This window comes from Amblyomma mixtum, chromosome 3, assembly GCF_055824585.1.
Source record: "Amblyomma mixtum isolate Tamu chromosome 3, ASM5582458v1, whole genome shotgun sequence".
Classification (NCBI taxonomy): Eukaryota; Metazoa; Arthropoda; class Arachnida; order Ixodida; family Ixodidae; genus Amblyomma; species Amblyomma mixtum.
The window spans coordinates 337,006,780-337,032,266 of NC_143014.1; the positions used below are offsets into that span (position 1 = coordinate 337,006,780).

At 42.4% G+C, this 25,487-nt stretch overlaps 1 protein-coding gene and 1 pseudogene across 9 annotated transcripts in view; one reads left to right on the plus strand and one right to left on the minus strand.

Annotated features, from left to right (window-relative positions):
- LOC149356071 (calsyntenin-1-like) overlaps positions 1-25,487 on the minus strand; it is a 93,845-nt gene that overhangs the window by 25,096 nt on the left and 43,262 nt on the right. For 4 of the 9 annotated variants that reach the window (XM_089584095.1, XM_089584103.1, XM_089584094.1 and 1 more), the window contains exons 6-7: positions 24,959-25,119; positions 23,233-23,487 (exon numbers count right to left, since the gene is read on the minus strand). In XM_089584095.1, coding sequence (XP_089440221.1) covers positions 25,043-25,119 — 77 coding nt within the window. In that variant the 3' untranslated portion in view covers positions 23,233-23,487; positions 24,959-25,042. Of the gene's footprint in view, positions 1-14,920; positions 15,301-23,232; positions 23,488-24,958; positions 25,120-25,487 lie in introns of those variants that run through there. The other 5 variants (XM_089584099.1, XM_089584096.1, XM_089584100.1 and 2 more) reach the window with 4 other exon arrangements.
- On the plus strand, positions 2,021-7,759 carry LOC149356072 (uncharacterized; annotated as a pseudogene).

Below are 25,487 nucleotides of genomic sequence, written 5' to 3' on the forward strand. Positions count from 1 at the left end.
TGATTTTTTGATCGACATGGAGTCACCCATAAAGAGTTCGTACCACCCGGACAAACAGTTTATGCAGTTTTTTACGTGGAAGTCCTCAGAAGACTGCGAAAATGCATTGTTCGTGTCCGCCCAGCCATCGCCAACAAATGGCGGCTGCACCATGACAACGCGCCGAGCCAGACAGGGTTCCTCGTAATGTAGTATCTTGCCTAGTACAAGGTGGCAACGCTGCCTCGCCCCCCTAGAGCCCCGAGTTGACCCTGCCAGACTTTTTTCTATTTCCGAGAATAAAGTCGACGCTCAAGGAGAAGCATCACGGATAGGTAGAGGCGATTCAACAGGCCGTGATGAGGGAGCTAAACAGCATTCCGGTCCAGGCGTTCCTGGAGGCGTATGAAAGCTGGAAAACTCATTGGCAGCAGTGTGTAGATGCGGAAGGGTGCTCCTTTGAAAAATTCTAATCATTTGTACTATTATCATGAATAAAATTTTGAAAAAGAAATCAGTCCTACTACTTTCAGAGCAGACCGTGTATTCCTAAATGCATATCCGAAGTAGGATACGAAATCCCAATCAAGCTGAATGAGTTTGGCCCTAGAAGCAAGGAAACATTTTTAAAAGCATTGGAGACCGTCCCAATAAATAAGCAAAGTCCACACAGCTGGCAACAGGAAAAATGAATGTTATTTATAAAGGAAAAGGAGATATAATGCGAATAAATTATTTCACACCGATTACAACTGAATGTTATTTATAAAGGAAAAGGTGATAGGTAGCGCATAAAATATTTCACACTGATTATGACATCATCCGGAGTATACAAGATGGCAATCTAAGCGGTGAAAATAAAAATGCACTCATGGGTAGAATTACATAAGATACTTGGAGAACCTCAGAACAGGTTCAGAAGGAAAAGGCGCTTGTATGATAGCCTGCTGTTCCTGCTTACCGAAGGCATAGATATAGCTAAGACAGAAAACAGACCTGTGTAGTCAGCCTTTTTGGACATAAGCAGTGCATACGACAATGTGAGCAGAGAACTCCGCTGAAACGTGTTAAAAAATGAAGGTATCAGTAACGAGGCAGCTGATTTCCTGCAGGAAATACAGCGAGATAATAAAATTTTTAAGATAGGGAAAGGTATTAAAGAAAAGCTGTTGAGGTACGTAAATAATTAAGGCAAGGTTGTGCTCCATCATTGCTAATGATTATGCTTTATGCAAAAAATATGGAAAGAATGCTACAAGAAAGTAATCTAGGTTATAATCTGGCGCACAGATTAAGCGAACAGGTTCTTGAGCAACCTCTCCATGATATTCTACTGTTAGCAGATAGCCACGAAGATTTCCAAACTCTGGTTTGTTGTTGTGAGGTCAAAAGAGGCAGTCTCCTCGTCTAGTTTGTGGTAAAGTCCCTGTATGAGCTTTTCTAAAAAAAGCTAAGTACCGAAAACGTTTGCGGCGCCGCCGACGCACACGATTGGACAGTGCCCACTTCCGGTTGGGAACTGGTTCCGTTCCGCCATGTTCTTCCTAAGTCGTCCGGCTGCATAGTTCGACGGCGCTTGCACGCTACTCGTATAGTTGTGCTGGCGACGGACATTCAGCGGAGGTGACTTTTTTATATTTGTCGCTGTGTGCTGGAAGTAACTTTCGCTGTGCGCTGGAAGTAACCTGAGTTTTTCAGGCACTTTTTTGTGCCCGAGCAGCAGCCGAAATGCCGGGTTGTTGCGCCTTCGGGTTCTCAACCCAGTCAGGAAAAGCGCTGGCATTGTTTTCAGTGCCGCTTGCAAAAAACGACATTGCGCGACAGAAAGCGTGGCTCCACAGGAGTGGGAGAAAAAATTTCAATCCGACGAAGTCAAGTAAGCTATGTGAGGTAAGTTCAATTCCGGCTTTCTATCGTTGAGATTCGATGCTCTAGTAGCAAACCTCGGCTGGTGTGTAAGAATTGGTAAAGCACCCAGCTCGCACTGTGTTTGCCGATTGTTTGATTATGCGCTGCTGTCCGCCTTTGTCGTCTCGTAAACATGCATGTCAGTGCAAGTATGCACGCGTATTTCAGCCTACAGCCCCACTCCGGCACCCACTGCAGCTGGTCCATTGAGATTAAGTAGCCAAAACCTTTTAGCTCAGTAATGCGCACTGAAACCGTTGCCTCTTGCGAAGTGTTCTGCTGTACGCCCAGCCAATTCTTTAACAGTATAGCGCGACTGTCAACCAGCCTGCTTGTCAGCGCCTGATGACGGCGCAGAGCGGCAAAATGAGCGAGAATCTGTTCATATGAAACTAATGCGCTTATTCTCGCTTGATTCGCGCTCTGCGCCGACGGCTGGTCGACGGTTGCGCGATACTGCTAAAAAATTGGCGGTGTGTACATAACTTGCGCTCCAATTAGATGAATTTACATGTGTTCGCTCTCGCGCATAGCATGTGTGAATTATTGGAGTGTTAGCTGTGCAAGTGCTCTACGTGCCAAAAGTTTGTGTGACGCGGGCACAAAGGAATTTTATTGCTGTGCGAAACCAACGGCCAGTCTCAGCGTCCACTGCCCATAATATTCCTTTCATTATATTCCCGCCATACAAATAATCCGAAAGGCAGCACCGTAATTATTTCGTGCCTACCAGCCACCCGCAGACATCAGCTTCCCAATCTGTCCTAGAAACCCATCAAGGGACTTCAGCGTGTTCACCTGCACAGCTGGGTTTTTGTATTTTTTATTTTCATATATATTACTAATACGATTGCCCTTCTTTACAGCTCCATTATACTGAAGACCAATTCGAGCCCATAATTCTGAGGAAGCTTGGCATAAAGAAACTGAAATGCACTGCTGTCCCATCAATATTCTCTCACCGGCCAGCAAAGCTGCCCCGCAAACCACCACATCCTCGTGGTACTGTCCACGCCTCGGGTAAGTGGGGCCTCATTGTTAAGCGTTTTGAAAAATGACACCTAGCATGTTACCGAATTTCTTCATTTTTTTATTCTGACTTCTGCATTACCTTATTGACTAAGGCCAACATTACATAAGACCTAAACTAGACTGCACTGTTTGTTGCCGACACACAGCTATCCCTGCTGCCTGTTCTTCAGGGCCATCTGCTGAAGGCGTGCCGAATGCATCAGGTGAGAGAGCTGTGCATTATCAGTGTCCCGTCAAAACACTTTTAGTTCAATGCTTCATTCCTTAATGAGTCTATAGTTTTATGTGAATGCCCAAACTTAGAAGTGCATTTTGCCTTTCCTTGTAGCACTGGAAAACATTCCCAGCTGTTCTGAGCTAGGCTCTACAGCTGAGCGTGCTCCTGAACCTCCATCATATGTTCTACCTTCCCTGCAGTCATGCTCAGAAGGTATGCCATTCTTTATGTCAGTATCAACTTCATGCTATACAGGGGGTTCTGTATTGAAAATAATGTTTGTTGAACTTGAATTCACTAGAAAACAGCAAAGAATATCGGTCTTGCACTGGTTTATAATTAGCTGTCATTACTGGTCTTCAGCAGAAAGACACTATTGACCAGGGCGGTGAGTTTAAATCTGGCACTCTAAATCTTTCACCGTATCGTGTTGTGTGGTTTTTCCAAAGTTATAACACTAGCTTCTGCATACATGAAGAGACAGCCTTGGTGATGACATGTTTTTTCTTTTGTATAGAGGGAAACACATCACAGGAGGCTCCATGTGGCTTTGAGAATTCAAGCATTAATGCCCTGGCTGTGCAGCGTGTTATAATTGAGCATCCCAGGAAGACAGTACTGATCTCTGTACATCTGAAAACGCAACATTTACAGTTGAGAAGTCTTCGTCACAAATGCAAGGTGCATACTTATTACATTTAGTGTGCATTTCCTCACATAGGAAGACTCAGCAATGGGTAGAAGAGTCATAACTTGCTACTATTTGCAGGTACAGTCAGCCGTTCTCTTCTGAAATTCCAGAAGAAACCTGCCATGAGTAAGCACATTTTCCTCGGTCGGCCATTCTTCTCAGTTATCAGTAGTGGATGTGCCTGCTTTGCAGCGTAAGATAACTGCATAGTGCTATTTTCTTCACAGAAACCAGCTCTATTCTACCACCACAACTGCTAACCCCAAATGGCTGCAATTTATTTCTACTTTGCAGAAACTGACATTCACACGGGATCTAGTGACAAGCAGGCATGTGATGATAGAGAAGAGATGCCTAGCGCTGGTGCATGCGTGCAGAACTGCATCAGTCAGCCACCAAGCAAGAGGCGACGTATGGATACCCCTGGCAGCACAACAATGGCGTCCACGGCTATTTGTTCCTGCACACTTGGTTAGTGTTGATGAGTTTTGTTAAAATTACATCTGCAATGTAGAGCCCTTGCCATGTGGCTCATGCAGTCAAGCTGTCTGTGCATCAATATGAAAAACATTTAATGACCTTTACAGGACCCACTCAAATATCAATTCCACAGCAATGTGTTGCAAGTAATGTTTGTCTTTTTACATAATGATCTTTGAATTTACATGAAATATAACCCTTTGACACCCAGTATTTCACATTGCTCCATGAGCTGACAACTTCCATTGTAATCGCCAGTGTATAACGAAGCAATAATATGGCACTAAAAGTTGGCTAAATTCGCAACTGTACAATAAGACGATTCTACTGGGGTGTTTTTTTTTGTTCCAGTCACGCTCAGAAGCCAATGCTGTACTGTGTTGATCACAATATTCAGCTTCCTTTTTACCCTCTTTTGATGTGACAGGAATAATATATTTATAGCTGTACAATGTTGTATTTTAACATTCATTTGCTGCTCAAATTTATTACCACTCTGTAATAGTTGGCCAACCTTCCTCATTCATGTTTCTTAATAAAAAAGTGAGACATGCCGTCTCTTTCTACGTTATGAAGTTCAGAGGAGCTATTCTCAGAACAGATGTGAAAGATTTCAAATGAGGTAATATTGAAGAAAAATGTTCAGTTGTCATTCGTGTGAAATGTTGGGCTTTAAAGCATTAATGACTGTTGTAAAGGTGATCAATTTCTAATTCTGTTTCAGATGATGCTGACCCTCAGGTTGAAAGTGTGCAGAAGGAGATGGAGACCTTGAAAAGAAAGCTTGCTGGATGTCAGAAGCGAGCAAGAACACTGGAAAGACAGAACCAGAAACTTGTGAAAGGTAATATCATTCCAATGGAGACATTAATATCAGTGCACAAAAAAGGAAGGAGATTGCTAAAGGAATACAAAAGTTTTCCTTGCATGTTTTCTTCTTTCAAATGATGCATCAGACATTCGTATACACGAATCACAGTGTAACATTTGCATACGACCGATAAATAATTTGATTGAATTCCTTGTTGATGCTGTTGCGGTTTCATCTTGCTGAACGATGGCTGTGGCATGTAGTTGACCTTTAGATCACATAAGGCGCAAAAAAGCAGGAATATATTGCTGACATATCATTTGTTGTCATTCCAGCTCCTGAAGCAAGCTGGTATGAGCGTTGTAGGGAATTGAAATTATGTAGCAGTGTTTATATCGCAGATTTTTTTGTACCTCACTCAACCTAAAGGTCAACTACACGTCACAGCCATCGTTCAGTTCATAAAACCAAAATAGCATGAGAGTAAAAATTCGGCTATAAATTATTTAATGGTCGTAGGTGAACACCACACGATGTTCCATCTATTCTAATATATAACCCATGATTTGCAGGAAGCATGCTACCAAAATTAGGTGTCTATAGTCCTTTAATACCACAGCATGTCTCCTGCATGGAAAACCTTCACTGATACACTCAGGTCTGTACTTAAAGAAGTGAAAATTCATATGTGGTAATTTTTACAGTTGCCTTGATTATTTCATATCTGTTCGAAGTGAGTTGTCCATATAAATGCCTGTTATCCATTCTACTTTGGTGTCGAAACAAAGCTTCACTGTCTATTTAATGCGTGTACAGTGTTGAATAATAAATGAGCAGGCAGGTTAGCAAGGCTAAGGTGGAATATCATGTAGTAGCACTAGTTACTGTGGGCACCTAAGGTCCATATGTGCTGAAGGCATTTGACTTAGCCCTTGACCTAAAGTTGTTTGCCCTGAAAGTATTTTACCTTGAAGGACTTCGCCTAGGTGAAGTCATGCCAGGTGTGCACACCTAGCAGGTTGCCCACAACCCAGTGGGCAGGTGGGATGCCTCATAAAGCCCAAAATCAGAAAATGTGCCTAGTAGTGCTGTCACACTAAAAGCAGAATGTTTTTATTATTTTGTACATTCACATTTGATCTCAAAATGGCAGTGATGGAAGCTGATGGTGAAAATTGACAGTGCAGGCCATGCGATTTTTGTTTCAAGCCCTCTTTGAGCATCCATCCGTATAGATACACCTCCGACTTTGCTGTGCCTTATATTCCCAATTATTGTCCTGTAGACATGCAGGCATCAGCAAATACTTCAATCAAGACCAGCTTCGAAGCCTCCAGATGAGCACGATGCAAGGCTCAACATGGAGCAACGATACTGTGGTGAAGGCATTGAAACTGAGGTTGGCTTGTGGATCGCGGGGCTACGATGTTGTACGGGAACTGGCCAGCCCGCTTCCCACAGAACGGACTTTACAACGAAGGATCGAAAGCTTCAAATTCAAGCCTGGGATCATTGTGGAAATGATGGACCTGCTGAAAATAAAGGTTGGCAAACAAAAAAAAATTGTTTACAGAGAATGTTCACTAGCTCAAAGGTGTATGTTTACCTTATATGAAAGTAGATTAGGGAACGGAAAAGAGGGGCTCGTTATCACATTTATGATGGAAGCCAACAGTTACCAAAACGAAGGAGCATAGTGGGATATATATTTTTTAATAATTTGTGATGTTCATCAATGGAAGGCCAATAAGGTGATTACTTTTTTATTTTTGAAAAGATAATTGATTACAAACCAGAATAAAAAACAAGCACATGCCACTGGTGGGATCCAAACCAGTCATACTAAGCGTACTACTTCCGCCACTACACATGAATTCCCCCGAAAGCAGAAGATTAGACAGCCATTGCCGTAGCCCAGTTGGCAGAGCACTGGACGTGGAATTCGAAGATTGTGGGTTCAGATCACACTGGCAACGTGTTTTTTTCTTTTGCTTTGTAATCAGTGATATTTAAAAAATATCCATTTTATTGACCTCCCTTTGATGAACACCACCAATTCCAAAAAAAGAACATCCCCTATGCTCCTTGGTTTCGATGACTGCTGGCTTCCGTCATTATTTAAAAGTAGTCTTTTATTGTAGCCATGCGCAGAAAATGTGTATATGGGTTCTAGTACCCTTTCTTTGTTCGGTGAGTGGCTTTCTAGACATTCTTCCTATTGTTACTTTTCAGATCGGTCTTCTTTCTGAGGAAGAGAGGCATGCCGTACTCATGATTGATGAGCTCCAAATCACCAAAGGTCTGTCTGGATTTCGACCCATTGACCGGCCGGATCATCGGTGTGCCATCAGTTCCATTTGCGAATGGTACAGTTCCTGAAGACTGTGTGGCAACACATGGCCTTGTAATGATGCTTGGAGGGCTGTCAACACGATGGAAGCAGACAGTCGCATATGAATTTACTGAAAACAGCTTTCATGCTCCTACCATCAAAATGAAGTTTGAAGCTGTGATAGCAGCATGTGAAAACATCTGCATAAAAGTGCATGCCATTGTTGGTGACATGGACCCTGCAATCAGGCACTATGGCGGTGCTTTGGCCTTTCAGTGGGCAAATGCACTCAGCGGAAGTGTTATATAAATCATCCGCAGGATACTGCACGGCGCCTGTATTTCATGGCAGATGTGCCTCATCTGCTGAAAAACTTGAGAAGTCATCTCACAAGAGGCCAGAACATATATCTACCAGATGAAATTGTTGAGGCCAACAAACTTCCTGCAAATAAAGTATGTCGCAAACCCATAGAAGAGCTGATAGAGCTTGAATCAGGGGCTGATTTTAAAGCAGCGCCAAGACTCAAAAAAGCATGCATCAGTCCAGGCCACTTTGACAAGATGAAAGTGGCGCCAGCATACACCTTCTTCCATCATGGTACTGCTGCAGCGCTCCGGTATCATGTGGAAATGGGGCACTTAGATGAGACAGCAGTCACAACTGCTTGGTTTGTTGACCAAATGGAAAAGTGGTTTGGTTTGATGACATCCAGAACAAAAAAGAAAGCCTTACTACACAGGAGACCAGATGGCACGTATGCCCCTGGTTGTCCTGACAGAAGATGCTTTCAGGCTATTGAAAACAACGGAAGCATTTTTTCTGAGCAACAGAGAAGCACTTCTTCAGAATCGCGCACGTATTATTGCTGTGAAGAAGGCGGTGCTTAAAGTTGTGCCTACCAGCATACCTGTGTGCCACAACGTTCCAAACAAGCTGCTCCATTGTTTTCTGCACACACGGGTGTACTTGTTATTAAGGAAAGAGAATGGCCGTATTTCTGCCGAGAAGCAGTCTGCCAGGTGTGGCAGCAAAAGCATTGGGATGCCAAAAGCAGCGGAGTCCATTGCTTAGATGTAGCAACAGCAAGTTCACTGGATGAAACTTGAGTGGTATTGCAAATTTAGCAAAGCCATGCAGTGTGCAGATGGTTTCTGCTTTGTGGGGTTCAACGTCATGAAGCGACTCAAGCTATGAGGGACACCATATATGTAGACTGGAAAAACGTTCACCACCTGGGGTTCGGTGTACACCGATGTTACACAATACACTGACCACTTGCATTTGCCTCAATGAAAGTGCGGCTGCTGCAGCTGAAATTAAATCTGCGATCATGGAGCCAGCAACCAAGTGCCATAACCATTAAGCCACTGCTGCAGGGCAATGTGCGAAAGTGGTGAAGTGTGGTGCTGAGGACGAAAGTGCAGTGAAAGACAATAGGGAACTGTTTTTTCTACTTTGGAACGTGATAGCTGTTGCTTCACAAACCATTCGGGCCTTGTGAGGCACCCGAACTGAGAAGAAACTCCCAGCACTGGGACAATTCTTCAGCATGGAATAGCACTACTAGCTGCAGTTAATTTCATGTTTGTTGTAGGTATTAACATTAATGTGTCTAGGACTTGTGCACATTAAAAAACTGTCTAGCAGGAAGCAGCAGGTCAGTGTAATTGGCCCACTGGAGGTGTCGTTTTGGTCTGTATTCTAAGCAAAAGAATTGTTCTTGGTGTATTTATTTGTTAAAAAAAATAAACATTGATGTGACCTTCACCACCTTGTGTGATGTGTGAAATAATTATGTTGCAAGCAGGAACATTGCCTAACAATTACATGTGCTGCTTCTGCACTGCAGTAAGAGCTTGAGCCAGGTTGGCCAAACTGAAGCCCCTAAATGGCTTTGCTTTTTTAGAAAAACTTAAGAAAGGACATTAAGTGAAACAGGGTTATAAAAACAGCTATTTGGCATTTAATGCAGCTTCTCAGCTGCTGAAGCAAGGCACATAATGCATCAGGCCTTTCTTGATTAATTGAATACCGTGGCAGGAATGAGTCCCACAAGTTCTTCGCAAGGTGGCCATACGAAAGAACAGCAGCCAAATATGTAAACTTGCAATACACTCTGGTTTCCACTGAAACCAGCAAAATTTTAATGTGCATCTTTTTATGTGTGAAATAAACTGGTTGTGAATCCTTGAATTTTTTCATCATGTTTTTCTTTGACCTCTAACTTCGGCAATACTGGTTATGTTATATTGTAGGTTCACCTCGAACTATGATTTATGCAAATTAGAGCCACATGTAGCACAAATCTGTGTGCAATGCACACTTCGAAAGGCCCTGCATCAGAGTCTTTTTGAAAAGCGTGAAACAGATTCCCCTACCGACGGCAAATTTTATTTCGTGATAGTACGTGAATTTGACTGAGCGCGAGTGACGCTTCTGTAATCGTGCATTGTGGCATACTATTCAAAACCACGTAGTGGGGATGCTGTGTTGAAACAGCAGCATATAAGAGGTGCTGTAGCGGTAGTAGTTTCATTGCAATAAAAAACAAAAAGATGCTTCCGGTTGCGGCAATTCCTACCTGATGTCTTGCGCAAACGAGCTGCGGCCGGCGGAAATAAAAGCAAAAGGGAGAGCTCGGCAAGGGGTGAGCGAGAATGGACAGGGAAGAGCAATTACACTATTTATCGGGTACAAAAGTTCGCACCGCTCGGGCGTGACTCTCCAGGCGCAGTTATGAATTCTACTATATGCGAGTGACTGTTGATAGTATTTAAAATAATACGCCATATATAAAGCTGCGCGCACGTCCGTGTTCTCTCGCGAACTTGGCCGCTGCACCACGACTGCAGTTTCACCGCACTCGCCGTCTCCGACAAAACTCAACACAAATCACATTCGGAGTGCATTACTGGCATGTCTCCCTTCTCCTCATACCAAGCTCATTTGCTACATTCTTTACTGCCCCTTACAGCAAAGCCGCGACTCTGCAAGGTCCGCCGTTCCAGTGCACACGACCGCGCCGCCGGAGCGCGTTGGGAAGAACATGGCGGATGACGCGAGCCGCAGGGGAAAGGGCGTTAGAAGAGGAGGAACTTGTCGCTACTTAGCAAAGCTGATCTAGGGACTTTAGTTTGTGGTGCCCCAGACATTGAAGTGAGGGAGACGGTGTAGGTTTACTCTGTAGGTAACCTCCAATATTGTAGTCATAGGCAATCGTGGTTTTTTTTCCTTTTTTTGCAAAACATTAAAATGGTTGTAAGCACACACCGAGCTTTATTTATTATTTTTATGTTGCCAGACTTTTAGATTGTCCCAGGGTGGCCAGTATTTTCTGAAAACAAACAAAAATTGTGATGTTAAGCTTTGGATCATATTTTGCTTATTTTGCAGTAAAAAATTAAAGGCATTTTGTTTTCTTAACAGAGAGTTGCAAATATTTAGAAATTAGTGACCAAAGGTTCTTGTTGCCAGATGTTTATATCAAATTTAGCACAGTTTCCTGAGCTTGCAATAAATGTTGAATGCGTTGAATGCTTATTAAAACACTTTATTGCAAATCTCAAAATGTACTGCATAGATGATCCAAATAGGTTGTGTTTAGATTTACGTTAGTTTATGCTCCGGATTGTCTGGTTTAAGGTGCCGCTGCAGAATGGAGCGTCAAGCGTCGACTGTATTAACTGCAGCAGAGTGAGCACAATTCTGCATGTGAGAGCTGTGGACTCTAAGGACACATGAGCTAGTAGCGCAGTGGCTGTGGAGCAAATAGTGAACGCCAACTGGCACGCACCGTAGCAGCAGTGGCAGACAGCACCTTCTCGACGTGACCGTTTCTGAGACGCGTCAAGGAAGGGGCTTGAGCTGACATTGTGACTTGAAAATTAAAATGGCTTATTTTCATGGCCACTTGTTTCTGATGTTGCTGGACATTCTTGTTGTGCAACATGTCATCTCATTTGCTGAACTGTGTGTTTTAAATGATGTGCTTGTAATGGATAATTCATTCTATATCAAATTAAAAATGATAATCATACAGGTACACAAAGCACTAAACCTGACATGTGAGATATATTTATTGCAGGAATTCACATGCAAATGTGATGATTTTTTGCCAGCCAGATGAAGGGAATATGGCAAATTCTGAAAATGCAAAAACTGTTCAGAAAAACTCCCCTTTGCTCCCTGCTACTAAACCCTAATTGGGTGACACAAATGAAATATATGACACCAGTTTCCTAGGAGCTTCAAAACCAATTGGTGTGCCCAATTGGAAATTGCAAAACCATTTGGACTATCCATTTGGGAGGTGATCTCCCATTGGAATCACGGGAACAAATGGGTAATCCAATTGGTCCAACCAATTGAAGTCCTGCGTCCAACTGGAACCAGTTGGCTGTCCAATTGGTTCCACATGGGATAAGTTGCATCCGGTTGTAACCAATTGGAATTCCCAATTGGTTCCAATGTTTTTTTTTCACTGGGATCGATGTACAACAAATATGGTACTAAGATGTATGGATTTGGAAAGGAATAATGGCATCGGGTCTTCCTTTCGGAAATGTGATTCTGTGCTTAAGGGGAGAAGTTAAGTCGAGATTAGATGCAAATCAGAGAGCTGTTGGAAGATAAGCACTAGGTGCCCACGGGAGAAACACTCATGAAGCAGTACAGGGGATATGGGTTGGATATCACTCGAAGCACGGAAAGCTCAAAGTAAAATATTATATGAAGAACAATTGAGAAAATTAGTCCACCAAAGGTGCAGAGCTCTATAGATATTTAATTCCTTATATAGGAGGGTTGCCTTTCAAAGGCAAAAAACAACAAGGAACCTAACCGGTGCAGAACAGAACGATGCCAAAAGAAACAGCATTAAACGACAGGTAAAAAACCACAGAATGTAAAATCTAGATTAATTCAATGAAGAAGAAGAACAGCGTAGAACTACATCGATACTGGAAAAGGCAGATCAGGAAGGAATCGTTCCATGATAATTCAAGAAGCAGTTCTCTACTGTTTGAAGGGTGTCTTAAAACGAGCACCTACAAAAAGAAATATAATGAAAAAGGTAACATGTGCTGCGCACGGCAAAGCAGCGCAGTTTTTTGCCAGATTCCAACTGTACCGGAGCATATTATGGGAAACTTTCGAGGAGTTATTACATTTGTTGGTTTATGCTTATCGGCGCGTGATAAAACTCGGGTAGAACCTCGAACAGAAGTCCAAGTTGACGCCAAGGTGCTCAGCTATTTGGGATTCTGTACAGAAATGCAGTATCATGAAAACGGTGCGGAGGGCATAAGGGATGGCTTAAAGTGATGTTTGGAGAAGGGTAAGTGCGTCTTCCATGGGCAGAAAGTTTCACTTCAAAACAAAAAACAGAAACCATGCGAAAGCTCGCACAGAAGGAAAAACAAAGCTATTTGGTCATTTATGCACGATTTCTGTACTGCTGCTCTATGGTGAATTACTACCAACTCTCCTAGCTTCATTTCTTAATCAGCGAAGACCTTTCTGGATGTCTACATCAAGGGTGAAATATTTGTGTATCAAATACGGTGCGCAATGTAAAAGAGCATTTAATTGAATTGAACAAAGCCTTCACACTGCTGTAATGTCTACCGCTGCTGGATATCCTTCAACGATGGAAGTACACTCAGTAAAAATGATGAGGGGGAGGGGGGAGGCCTACATAGAAAATTCAGTGGCGTAGCCCGCGCTATGTTTCAGCTTCCTGTGTGTGCTTCTACATTTTCTATAGATAATAATGGAGAGGGTAACGCAAGACACTCGCTACAAGTGCCACCGATAACCGCCATGTTGTCCGCGGCACTTAGGTGCACTGCATTTTGAAGAACATGAGAATAAGAACCTCTTTTGCTGTTTCACAGATCTGATATCTTTTGATGTGCCTACTAAAATGATTATTGTATTTGCTTCAGAAAGAGCAAATCATTTAATTTTCACAGATGTATGCTAGCAAAAAAATGGGGTAGCATATATGTCCATAACACCTGTCTTGCTGGCAGTTACAATAGAGAGCCTTCTTAATCGTTTTCCTCTGACGACAAGTGTAGAATAGCTATGTTAGTGCAATATTTTGTTCTCTTGGAGAACATCAAACTTTATGTGCAAAGCAGTAGCTATTCTGCAACTTTGCCAATAACCTTGTGTTTTTGCTAAAATTCTCAAAATAATTATGAAATAATTCTTTACAGTTGACTTTCAGATGACCTTATCGAGAAACATATTAATGAACGTCTCTTAGAAAAGACACATCATAACAATCATCACTGTGAGTACCCGAGTAAAGTCACAACTGTCCGATTCTTAGGTTGAAGCAATTGTCATGCTTGGTTTACGAGCCGAACCCTCCACCACTTCCAGTCGGAAACTAACTGAAATAGGCTTGACTTGTTTCCTGCGTGCTTCCTAGCTTTCACCAGCACCAAACCAGAAGTCATATTTCATCCTCCCCCACCCGCTTGATTAAGATAATATAAAAGAAATACACACTGGCAAACAACGAAACTACCGTTATACATTGCCAAAAATAGCACCTAGACACAAAATGATAAGTTCGGATCGTAACTGCCTCCCTTAGATGTATAGGCTGTCGCATTCATACAAGTGACCATAATACGAAGGAAACAAAAAATGATAACGAGATCAGATAATTACTTCATAATTAGGCTAACTTTCAAAGGGGCTAGAACAATTAAAAAATTTGCCAAAAAGATTTTGGCACGATATTATTTTCACTAGTTCCAGGAGAGCACTATTTATAAATGTAAATCGGCAAGGCAGATGACTGGCTGAACGACACAAACAGAGACGAGGGTAGCATTTCGCATTAGATCCCCCACATAAATGACAGAATATACTACTATACTACTATTTCAAACATCCAGATTTTTACATCAGAAAACGCGCACCAACCGTGCACAGGCAGACACATGACATGTCGTAGAAATAGTCAAGTGAAAGAGTATGGTGCTGTGTGCCACTGCTGCTACGGGGAGTGCCAGTTGCCATTGACATTTTGCTCCACAGCCACCGCACTTCTAGCTGAGGTGTCCTTCGAGTCCGGAGTTCTCGCAAGCAAGACTGTGCTCACGTTGCTACAGTTACTACAGTTGACGCTTGACGGTCCGGGCTGCAGCACCACCTTGAATGCACAATCCGTAGAATAAACTGCTTCTCGAAAGAAACAGCACACAAGATTTGATTGAATTTTTACAGCTATTCAGAGCTAAAATGGCTCTAGTATTTTGCAGAGGTTATCTTCGATGCCTGATCTATGCAGTGGGCTTGTTTTTCTAAAATTTCCAGAAAGCAGATTTCGTTTTCTGAAACCAAAGTGCAAGGTACACGGTCGAAATTCAGTCATCCACCACTGTGTATATTTTTCTTACTTACCTTCACTCTCTCCTCCATCGCTTCCCTCACGGCGTGGTTGAGCCAGTTGAGGTTTCTTCTGGGAGATTCCCTTCAAACTCTGCTCAAAATTTTTTCTCTCAATCTCTCTACTGAGAATGCATTTTTCTTGTAATTACAACCAGTTTTTATATTTCAGTTGACCTTTTCTGCCAATATTTACTCGTTCTGTATATAGTACAGTTTCTTTTTCTCCTCATCTAGTTTGTGGTGCCCCCTGACATTTGAAGTGAGGGAGAAGGTGTAGGTTTACTGCATTGGTAACCTCCAATATTGTAGTCGTAGGCAATCGTGGTTTTTTCTTCCTTTTTTACAAAACATTAAAATGGTTGTAAGCACACACCGAGCTTTGTTTATTATTTTTATGTTGCCAGACTTTTAGGTTGTCACAGGGTGGCCACTATTTTCTGAAAACAAACAAAAATTGTGATGTAAGCTTTGGATCATATTTTGCTTATTTTGCAGTAACAAACTAAAAGCATTTTGTTTTCTTTAGAAATTGTTGCAAATATTTACAAATTAGTGACCAAAGGTTCTTGTTGCCACAAGTTTATATCAAATGTAGCACAGTTTACTGAGCTTGCAATAGATTTTGAATGCATTGAATGCTTATTAAGACACTTTATTGCAAATCTCAAAGTGTACTGCATATATGATCCAAACAGGTTGTGTTTAGATTTACGCTAGTTTATGCTCCGGATTGTCTGGTTTAAGGTGCCGCTGCAGAATGGACCTTCAAGCGTCGGCTGTATTAACTGTAGCAGAGTGAGCACAATTCTGCATGTGAGAACTGTGGACTCTAAGGACACATGAGCTAGTAGCGCAGTGGCTGTGGAGCAAATAGTGAACGCCAACTGGCACGCACCGTAGCAGCAGTGGCAGACAGCACCTTCTCGACGTGACCGTTTTTGAGACGTGTCAAGGAAGGGACTTGAGCTGACATTGTGACTTGAAAATTAAAATGGCTTATTTTCATGGCCGCTTGTTTCTGATGTTGCTGGACATTCTTGTTGTGCAACATGTCATCTCATTTGCTGAACTGTGTGTTTTAAATGATGTGCTTGTAATGGATAATTCGTTCTATATCAAATTAAAAATGATAATCATACAGGTACACAAAGCACTAAACCTGTCATGTGAGAGCATATTTATTGCAGGAATTAACATTGGTGATGACCAAAGTAAAATCACAGTACACTATACTGATTGGCGACTTCAATGCGAAGGTAGGCAAGAAGCAAGCTGGGGACCAGGCGGTAGGTGACTATGGCATAGGTTCTAGGAATATCAGGGGGAGTTATTAGTAGAGTTCGCAGATAGATTTTACGGATCAAGAATACCTTCTTTCGCAAACGAGCCAACAGGAAGTGGACGTGGAAGAGCCCCAATGGTGAGACTAAAAATGAAATAGTCTTCATAATGTGCGCTCAGCCTGGCATCGTAGAGGATGTGGAGGTCCTCGGAAATGTCCGTTGTAGCGACCACAGAATGGTAAGATCTCGCATTAGCTTAGATTTGCAAAGGCAGCGCAGGAAATTAGTGAAGCGGAAGTCTATTAACGAGTCAGCATGCATTAAGAGGGAAAGGAGAGGAATTCAGGATTTTGCTGCAGAACAGATTTTCCGTTTAACTGAAGATGACGACTCTAATGTTGAAATAAAGAACAATCGTCTCACAGATATCATAACGGAGTGCGCTGTAGAAGTAGCTGTAGGATGGTTCGACAGGATATTGGGAAGCTATCTCAGGAGACTAAGGATCTGATTAAGAAACGGCAAAGCATGAGGACGTCTAACTCCATAGATAGAATAGAACTATTAGAGCTGTCGAAGTTAATAAATAAGCGCAAGGTAGCCGACATCAGGAAGTTTAACATGGAGAAAATCGAGCATGCTCTAATGAGCGGAGGTAGCCTAAAAGCAGCGAAGAGAAAACTAGGCATAGGTAAAAGCCAGATGCATGCAATAAGAGACAAAGAGGGCAATGTCATTAGAAATATGGATAAGATAGTTAAAGTAGCCAAAGAATTTTACACAAATCTGTACAGTAGCGATTGCAATCAGAATGTTACTGAGAGAGGCAGTGGAACACAGCAATGGGCCATCCCGCCAGTAACGAAGGAGGAAGTAAAGAAAGCCTTGGGAACAATGCAGAAGGGAAAAGCAGCTAGTGAGGATCAGATAACAGCAGATTTGTTGAAGGATGGAGGTGAGATTGTGCTCGAAAAACTAGCCACCCTGTATACGCAATGCCTTGTGACCTCAAGCGTACCTAGAGCTTGGAAAAATGGTAATATTAGCTTAATTCATAAGAAAGGAGATGCCAAGGACTTGAAGAATTACAGACCAATTAGCTTACTGTCTGTTGCCTACAAGGTATTTAATAAAGTAATCGCTAATAGGGTCAGGACAACCTTAGACTTCAATCAACCAAATGAGCAGGCAGGCTTTCGTAAAGGATACTCGACAATGGACCATATTCGCGCAATCAATCAGGTGATAGAAAAATGCGTAGAATATAACCAGCCCCTATATATAGCGTTCATTGATTACGAGAAAGTATTCGACTCAGAAGAATCCTCAGCAGTCATGCAGGCATTGCAAAATCAGGGCGTAGAAGAGTGTTATATGAAAATATTGGAAGATATTTATAATGATTGCACAGCTACCATAGTTCTCCATAAAGTCAGCAATAAAATTCCAATAAGGAAAGGTGTCAGGCAGGGAGACACGATCTCGCCTATGCTATTCACTGCCTGTTTGCTGGAGGTATTCCGGGGCCTGAAATGGGGACAGTTGGGGATAAGAGTTAATGGAGAATACCTAAGTAATTTGCGATTCGCTGATGACATTGCCTTGCTAAGTCACTCAGGACATGAACTGCAAAGCATGATCAATAAATTGGACAGGCAGAGCAGAACGGTGGAGCTAAAAATTAATATGCAGAAAACCAAAGTAATGTTCAACAGCCTAGCAAGGGAACAGCATTGACCAAATGTTTAGGGGAATCCCCCAAGGTGGAGTAGATTTGTAATAAGGGAGTAATTACTCATTGACGTCCACCCGAGCACAGCCATACGGCTACAAAGGAAAGCTATACAGCTTTCTCAGAAACTTCGTAATTAAAGAAAAATTCGTCCTAGTCCGCGGTTCGAACCCGGGACAACCACTTCACCGGAGCAGTCACTCTACCAATTGAGGTAACCGGGACGGCAAGCTTATGGTAGGGCGAGAGCGAATTGATCAGTAACTCGAAGTGGGAACAGTGTTGACCAAATGTTTAGGGGAATCCCCCAAGGTGGAGTAGATTTGTAATAAGGGAGTAATTACTCATTGACATCCACCCGAGCGCAGCCATACGGCTACAAAGGAAAGCTATACAGCTTTCTCAGAAACTTCGTAGTTAAAGAAAAACAGCAGTTCGCAGTTGGTAGCCAGGTGCTGGTAGTAGGAGAATATGTCTATTTAGGGCAGGTAGTGACAGCTGATCCAGATCATGAGAGGGAAATAACTAGAAGAATAAGAATGGGGTGGAGCGCATATGGCAGGTTATCTCAGTTCATGAATGGCAGTTTACCAATATCTCTCAAGATAAAAGTATACAACAGGTGTATCTTACCGGTACGCACCTATGGGGCAGAAATGTGGAGGCTAACAAAGAGGGTTCAGCTTAAGTTAAGGACAACGCAGCGAGCTATGGAAAGAAAAATGATAGGTTTAACGTTAAGAGATCGGAAGAGGGCGGAGTGGATGAGAGAACAAACGCGCGTTAATGATATCTTAGTTGAAATCAAGAGGAAGAAGTGGGTTTGGGCAGGGCATGTAATGCAAAGGCAAGATAACCGCTGGTCCTTTAGGGTAACGGAGTGGATTGCAAGAGAAGGCAAACGTAGCAGGGGCGGCAGAAAATTAGGTGGGCAGATGAGATTAAGAAATTTGCGGGAATAAGGTGGCCACGGCTGGCGCAGAACAGGATTAATTGAAGAGACATGGGAGAGGAAATCTTGAAGAAAAGTGTACTGCATAGACTATCCAAATAGCTTGTGTTTAGCTTTAGGCTAGTTTATGGTACAAATTGTCTGGTTTAAGGAGCCGCTGCAGAACAGACCCTCAAGCGTCGACTATAGTAACTGCAGCACAGTGAGCACACTTTTACATGTGAGAACTGTAGACTCGAAGGACACATGAGCTAGAAGTGCAGTGGCTGTGGAGCAAATAGTCAATGGCAACTGGCACGCCTCGTATCCACAGTGGCAGACAGCACTATACTTCTTGACGTGACTAATTCTGAGACATGTCATGTGTCTGCAAGTGCAGGTGTGGTGGGAGTTTTCTCAAGTAAAAAATCTGGATGTTTCAAAAAATGGTATATACTGTCATTCATGAGGGGGATCCAGATGAATGGGCGGTCTAATGTGAAACGCTATTCTCGACCCTGTTGGCGTTGTTCAACCATTCGTCTACTTTGCTGATTTATGGCTCTAAATAGTGCTCTCCTGGCGCAAATAAAAATATTATTCCGTCAAAATATTTTTGGCAAATTTTTTTATTGTTTCAGCACCTTTTAAAGTCGGCCTAATTATGATCTAATTATGTGATCTCGTTATCATATTTGTTTAACTCGTATTATTGTGATTTGTACAAATGTGACAGCCTATACATCTAAGAGAGCTAATTACAAGCCACACTTATCATTTCGTTTTTTGGTACAATTTTTGGCAATGTTTTATGCTAGTTATTTCATGGTTTGCTAGATGTGTATATCTTTTACATTTTTTTAGACATGCGAGACGAGGCAGAAAAAAATATGCATTTTGTTTGGGGCACCACAAAGCTAAGAAACATATGGGAAACAAATTTAGCCAGTTTCAGTTAGTCCCAGATTGGAAGTGGTGGACGGTACGGCTCTTTAACCAAAAGTGACATTGCTTCAACTTAAATCCGGGCAGTTCTGATTTTACCTGGGTACTCACAGTGATGATTGTTATGATGTGTCTTTCCTATAAGACATTCATTAATATGATTCTGGACAAGGGCTATGTCATGTTGAAGTCAACTGACAAATATTTCATATTTATTTCTATAATTCTAGCCAGAAGAGAGGTTTGGCAAGGGTGCAGAACAGCTACTGGTCTGCACACAAAGTTTGATGTTCTCTGAAAGGACAAAAAAATGGTGCTAACATTCCTAGCTATCCTTCACTTCTCACCAGAGGAAAATGATTAAGAAGGCTCTTAAATCTAACTGCCAGCAAGACGTGTTACAGAAATATACGCCACCCTGTTATTTTCATTAGCATGCATCTTTGAAAATTAAATGAGTCGCTCTTTCTCATCCAATATAATATTCATTTTAGTAGGCACGTCAAATGATATCAGATCTGTGAACCAGCAAAAGAAGTTCTTACTCTCATGTAACATGGCGACCTTGGACGACATGGCGATCATTCATGGCACATGTAGTGATCGTCTTGTGTTACCCACTCCATTATTATATATATGAAAAAGTAGAAGCACATAGAGGAAGCTGAAACAGAACACGAGCTATGCCAGCGAAGCTACAGCACGGAATCTATAGCAATTTTGCAAAAATGGAAATTGACGAAGAGGGGGAATACACTCTGGGGAAATGATCTTACTTGTATTAGTCTGCAGTTGGGAGATCTGTTGTAATGAGAAATGCAGTAAAGACAAATGAAATGACAAACAAATAGCACTAATGGCAGCAGGCAGAGAAGACGCAAGTGAGAAATGCCTCATGAAAAAGTGGGATTATAATCAGTTAATAATAAGGGAGTAATTACTCATTGGCATCCACCCAAGCGCAGCCATACGGCTACAAAGGAAAGCTGTACAGCTTTCTCAGAAACTTCGTAGTTAAAGAAAAATTCGTCCTGGTCCGGGGTTCGAACCCGGAACCACCGCCACACCGGAGCAGTCGCTCTACCAATTGAGCTAACCGGGACGGCAAGCTTATGGTAGGGCGAGTGCGAATTGATCAGTAACTCGAAGTGGGAAGAGTGTTAAAAGAGTGTTAATAATCAGTTAAAACTACTCATCAGTACTAAATTGAAACAAGTAAAAGGAGCAATGCACAGGAGAGGAAAGAGGAAGCTATGAATCGGTGAATAAGGAAATTAAGGAGGCCATCGAACATTGATGGGTGGCTTCAAGGGAACACAGCGAAGCAAAGAAGGCACAGTTATCTCAAGAGGAAATACACCAAAAATGGAAATCTGATCAACAAAAGAAACAGAAAGTGTAGGTCCTCATCCAGGCTAAAGTAAAGCAGTCCACTGACCGCTGGCTGGCTGGAGTGCGTGATGCAACTAAACAAGGGCCAAGAAATTCTGGAACCATAAAAGCTAACTGTGTAAATTGAATTGGAAATTGGAAAAAAAAATTCCAGCTGGAAAAAACCAATTGGAACCCAATGATTGTCTTGATTGGGATCAGAATATTACTCTCTATGAACACAAAACTGGGAAATAATGAGGTCTTAGTAAAAAGATGTGAGCTGCTTTATCTACTGAATTAATTTAACCATTTGAACTGTCACTTCGGGCATTAATCAATGAAATAACTTTGCTCAATGGACAAGTGCCACTGGCTCCAGGAGCAGTGCCTCATAAATAGGGTATTTAAGTTGGAGCAAAAGTATGCCTTATGCATATATACTGACTGTGTCTCTGTTCCTTCTGTGTGATATCGCAGGCTCGTTTGTCTTCAGTTCCCAAAAGGCTTGGAATTATGATAATTTCAATTGCCATGTAAAAATGTTAGCAATAAACGCACATCGCCTTAAACTCCTGGGAGAAAATCCACCTAGTTCCATACCATTCGATTAAAACTGGCCGAGAAATGTCTACTGGATCAGACCAAATGAGGTCTTTCAATTGGGGTGGACCCCTTGGTGCATGCCCAATTGGAGCTGACCATTTGGTGTCAGCCAATTGGAGTGGTCCAAATGGTATTTTCCAATTGGTATTCCCCAATGGTGTTGAAAGCACATTTGAAAATATCCAATTTGTTCCAATTGGCAATCTGCAATTGGAACCCAATGGTTTTTTTGGCTGGGTTAATACAAGGCCATAAAGTACACTGAGCATCCTGACACAAATATATTGGGATTCGGATAAACAAAGGAAAGATATGCACAAAAAAGCACGAGCAGTCTCTTAGGGCTAAAGACTTAAGGGATGCCGAGATAATGAAAGATACAACATTATGGATGTACAACAAACATAGTACTAAGAGGTATGCATTTGGAAAGGAATAATGGCGCCAGGTCTTCCTTTCGGAAATGTGATTCTGTGCTTGAGGGGAGAAGTTACGTCGAGATTAGACGCAAATCAGAGATATTTTGGAAGATTAGCGCTAGGTGCCCACGGCGAATCCACTAATGAAGCAGTACAGGGGGATACGGGCTGGACATCATTCGAAGCACGGGAAGCTCAAAGTAAAATATTATAAGAGCACCTGAGAAAATTAGACAACAGAAAGAGCTTTATATCTATTTAAGTACTTATATAGGAGGGTTCCTTACCAAGGCGGAAAAGAACAGGGAACCTAACCGGTAAGCATGCAGGACAGAATGATGCCGAAAGAAACAGCATTAAACGACAGGTAAAAAACCACGGAATGTAAAGCTGACTGAAATGTGTACGTAGGTGCGCACGTAGGGCTCTACTTTTTTTTTAAGTATGCATAATAATGTCGTGGCTAGTAGCTGCAATGTAAAAGCATGACTTGTTGGTAGACCATATTATGACCCCCTTAATAGTGTTCAGTTGATCCTTCTGCACGACTGGTCTCAGTAAAGGTGAAGAGTTCTGTCAAGTTTATTGGTCAAGAGTTCTGTCAGGTTAATTAATACAGGGAAGAAATATGAAAGCAGTAGATGCAGTGGTGCTAAAGGCACTTGTTCATGGCAGTAGCTACGGTGTTTACCTTGATTCTGTGTGGTACTTGCTTGTCAAGTTAAAAAGGATTGCCAATTGGACAGGTTCGTTGACACCTAACCAGCAGTCTCTGATATGTCAGCCCGTTTTGTTGGTATGGAAGGCACATGACTGTGCCAAGTGGTGCAATAATACACAAAATCTAAAATCATTATTTAACTGGCACTCTTCTCTCTGAAACATGGGGTGTGCAAGACCTATAGACTGTTTATAAGTGACAATGTTTTACAAGGGACAAGCTACACATGTACTGTGTTAGCTGCATGCCAGCCACCTGAGACGTGCTTGTATGTCGACTCCTTTCAGTAAAAAATTCCAATGCAAAGTGACCTCTTCTTGTGCATGCAATAAGTCATGCAGCTGGCTTTAAGACTGAATACCTTAGCAGCCTTCAGGATGCAGAGAGTTCCATTGTTGCTACCTTCGAGAAGGATGAAGCCGTGCTGGCCTGTGTAGTGGTGGGATGCTCGCAGCCAACCGAGATGAAGACTGAGGGAAACAACTCGATGCCCTGCTTGAAAGGCTCGTACTCGCGTGCCAGGTTGGGTGTGCCATTAATGGTGATGCTTGGTAGTTCAGCATTCAAAATGGTTACCCATGACTCCACAGGTGGAACCTCCTGAGCTTTTCCATTGCTGCACCGGGGGGGGGGGGGGGGGGTGGAGGGGGGAGGAATAACGATAAAAAAAAATTAGAACCAATGCCATGAGAAGAGTCCGCACTTCGTACAGATAGAACTCGTCAGAGAAACATGCCAATAATCTCATGGAACGCAGCAAGGCTACCCTGAAGGAAAAGCTTATTCCCAGTGGTCCACACAATGCACAAAATGTGCAGCATTACATGAAAGGAATTAACACAATAAGAGAGGTGTGTTGGGTGCATGCAGGTGCATGATTTGTGTCACGGAGTTCACCCTTCCGGCACTGCACCTCACTACAGTATTGACCGCAAAACAGACAAGCAGATATATACAGCATGTGCTCTAGAATAGACCCCTTTCAAAAGTCACTAAGTTGGCTTTGCCACATAGTGCATTAATCAGGAAATAGCATTGCTGGCCAGCAGTCAGAGGAAGACAAAGTGCTGAATGTCTTTGCCAGCACTTGACAACTGTGTGTGCTGCAGTCAAAGGAACAGCGTCAACACCATTTATGTTACAAAACACATGACCACATGTGCATTTTCTGCATGAAAATTTAGGTACTTCACCCTTACTTGGGCATTTGACACTACTGTGAAGCTGGCTCAATGTATTTTAGAACTCCATTAATATGTGTTGGAATGAGCCACTTCGCTTGTGACGCACATGAAAGTGACAATTAGTCTTTTTGCCATTTTCTCTCCACTGTGGTCCAGAATGAAGAATGCTAAATGCAGAAAAGGCAGTGGCTGTATAGCACTGCTGCCATAGTTAGAGAAATATCACGTGTTTATCTTCCTCTGTCCCGGTGCTAATATTCAATCCATAGTGAAAACAGCAAAGAATGAAATTAACAGCACTCAATAAGTTCATCCAATTCGAAATGCCTTCATTTCAGTACAGAATAACAATGGTCCTTTAACATGCAATGACTAGGCTCCATTCAGGGCCTCTGATGTGCTGTCCTAGTCCACAATGACCTAGCTGCTGTTCAAGAGAAGTTCTGATTAACTTGATTAACTGCAACACTTTACCTGGACTAAGCACAGCTTGCGAGCTAAAAGCAGGTGCAATGTGCAAGTTATCTACTGCCACCTTTAGACTGTTTGCAGGCCCATGAGGCCTTCTGCTGGGTGAGCTCTATATGGCATGCCAGCCAATGAGAAACGTTTGAAATATGTTTGCGCCCCATACTGGCTGAACTCAAAAAGAGCAGCACAGTGAACATGCATTTATGTAGTTTGATCGAAAGGATCCAATATATTTTCAAACTACAAGCACCAACTGCAAAATTTTGGCTTCAGAAAAAACATCCAGTGTTCCCGAAAACCCACACCCCACGTGCACATACTGGACATCAAGAAGGCACCGATTCCGGATATCCATGGATTATCCCTGAATACCTGCAGACTTCTCCTGCGTACCTATTTGACATACAATTTGGATATCGACAAAATACTTACATGACAGTAGTGGCCACAAGAACAGTATGACGACCAGGTGTGGGGAAGTCGCGCAAATTGACATAAGCCACACGTAACATGAGATCATCGAGGGTGTCCTGGTCCTGAGCTGCCGCTGTGACTTTGCTGCTCGGAATCAGAGGTCACTTCCTGGAAGAACACTATGAAAAGAGCGGCCAGAAACATGCAATCACAAGGAAAGAATTGCCATTCTTGTTGCTAATGGCAGATGCACAAGCATGAAATGCTTGCAGTTGGCAGCTTAATGTTATCTGGTGCTAATGAGAACATTACATGCCATAACAGTACCGCGCATGCGCCAATAATAGCTCTCACAGCTAGTCTGTTCTTCCAAGCCTCAAAGGAACGATGCATTCCAAAGGTATCACAAAAAATACCAGCTCAAACCAACACGCAGGACTTCCTTTAATGCACAAAGAGTGACAATCCCAGGAGTCAGAATACTTCAAATTTCACTCTGCAGTTGACCACACTGAGCAGCAAATGCTGTGAATACCTGCCTCCAAAA